This window comes from Nestor notabilis, unplaced genomic scaffold (assembly GCF_000696875.1).
Source record: "Nestor notabilis isolate BGI_N333 unplaced genomic scaffold, ASM69687v1 scaffold17478, whole genome shotgun sequence".
Lineage (NCBI taxonomy): Eukaryota > Metazoa > Chordata > Aves > Psittaciformes > Psittacidae > Nestor > Nestor notabilis.
In genome coordinates, this window is record NW_009938927.1 from 25,634 (window position 1) to 27,078 (window position 1,445).

The 1,445-nt window shown below is 61.2% G+C and overlaps 1 protein-coding gene across 1 annotated transcript in view; it reads right to left on the minus strand.

Annotated features, from left to right (window-relative positions):
• The window catches only part of ABCA2 (ATP-binding cassette, sub-family A (ABC1), member 2), a gene marked incomplete at its 5' end in the record, with an annotated part of 19,023 nt that extends 18,108 nt beyond the window's left edge, over positions 1–915 (minus strand). Inside the window, 2 exon segments of the mRNA XM_010019609.1 lie at positions 123–282; positions 560–915. Of these exon segments, the coding sequence (XP_010017911.1) occupies positions 123–282; positions 560–915 (516 nt within the window).
• Positions 916–1,445: the final 530 nt, after the last annotated feature.

Here is a 1,445-nt window from a genome sequence, read left to right on the forward strand (position 1 = left end):
CACGCAGATAGCTGCCCCAAGGGTCAGGGCAGCTGCCTGCTTCTGGCCCCGCTGAGCCTGCCTGGGCATGTGAGGGGCTGTTGGGAGAGGAAGGACAGAAGCCCTGGCCTCTGCACCCTCACCTTCAGAATGACCTTATCCACTTCAGTGCCCACAGGTGCATACAGGATTTTGGGGTTGCTGGTCATCAAGTGCACAAGGAGGCCCAAGTTCCGCTGCTCCTTGCTGGTGAAGCCCAGCGAGCTCATGTTGCCCTGCTTCAGCGCCTCAGGCTCGATTGTCCTGCAAAAGGGGCTCAGGCTGCCAACACGACTCCCCAGCACCCCTCACCACAGGCAGCTCCCACCCCTACCCATGAGGGGACTCCCCACTCAATCTCATGCCAGTGCATGCAGCCCAGCACAGGGAGCTTCCCCCGGGCACGGCACAAGGATACAGTGCAGCATCCATCTCCCACGTGCTCATCAAGGCGTGACTGGGGCCCTCGACCACACTCCCACACCCCTATCCCAGCTGGAAGGTGCCTGGATCCAGCTGCTCCATGCACCAGGGTTCGTACCGGTTGTTGCCACAGAGGATGGGCTGCAGCCCAGCCCAGAGCTGCACAAATGCTGAGAACTGCCCCTGGGGGTTGTCACCCCTGGCTGGGCTCCCCCCAGCACCCTCCTCCTCTACTGTGGTGTTGCTGGCCGTGGCGTTGGCACTGGCCCAGCCAGTGCTGTTGGCAGTGGGTGGCGGGGCCTTGCTGGCACAGGCTCCCCTGGGCAGCAGCTTGGCCAGCGCTGAGAGGATGTTCATGTCACGGAGAACCTTCTCCATCTCCACCAGGTCCTCCAGGAGGGCATGGAGGCGGTGCTGGGCAGCTGTGCTGTTCACCTCATCCAGCTTCAGCTGCAGGAAAGTGGTTACCCATGGCTGGGTGACAGCAGGAGGGGACCACAGGGAATCCCAAGCAGTGGCATGTCCCATTTCTTGATTAAAAGGCTGGAGCTGTGCCCAGCTGGAGCCTCAGGCTCAGTGCCATGCATCCACGGTTATCAGGCAGCAAGAGTGCGAGCAAATGCTGGCAAGGTCTTGTTGGGGACATGAGATGTCTCTCAGGCAGGAGGGGTGGCCACAAGGGACATGTCAGACTCAGGTGAGACAAGGCAGGGGACCTCAGAGCCAGCCTTGGGGAGCTGTGCCACCAGGGACACTGCCAGTCCAAAGGAGAGGACCTTGCAGGGACATGCTTGGAGGATGCTGGGGATACCCAGGCCCATCCATTGGGCAGCATATGAGCAGGCGCAAGGAGGGGAATCATCTGGGGTCCTGCTGTGGGACTGAGCAGAGGGTGCCCATATGGGGTAAAGGGGTGATCAGGAGGGACCAAGACATGTAACAGAGCACCCTCCCATCACCACACACCCTGGTGAGGAGGGAAACCCAGTCCAGGACATGTCCCC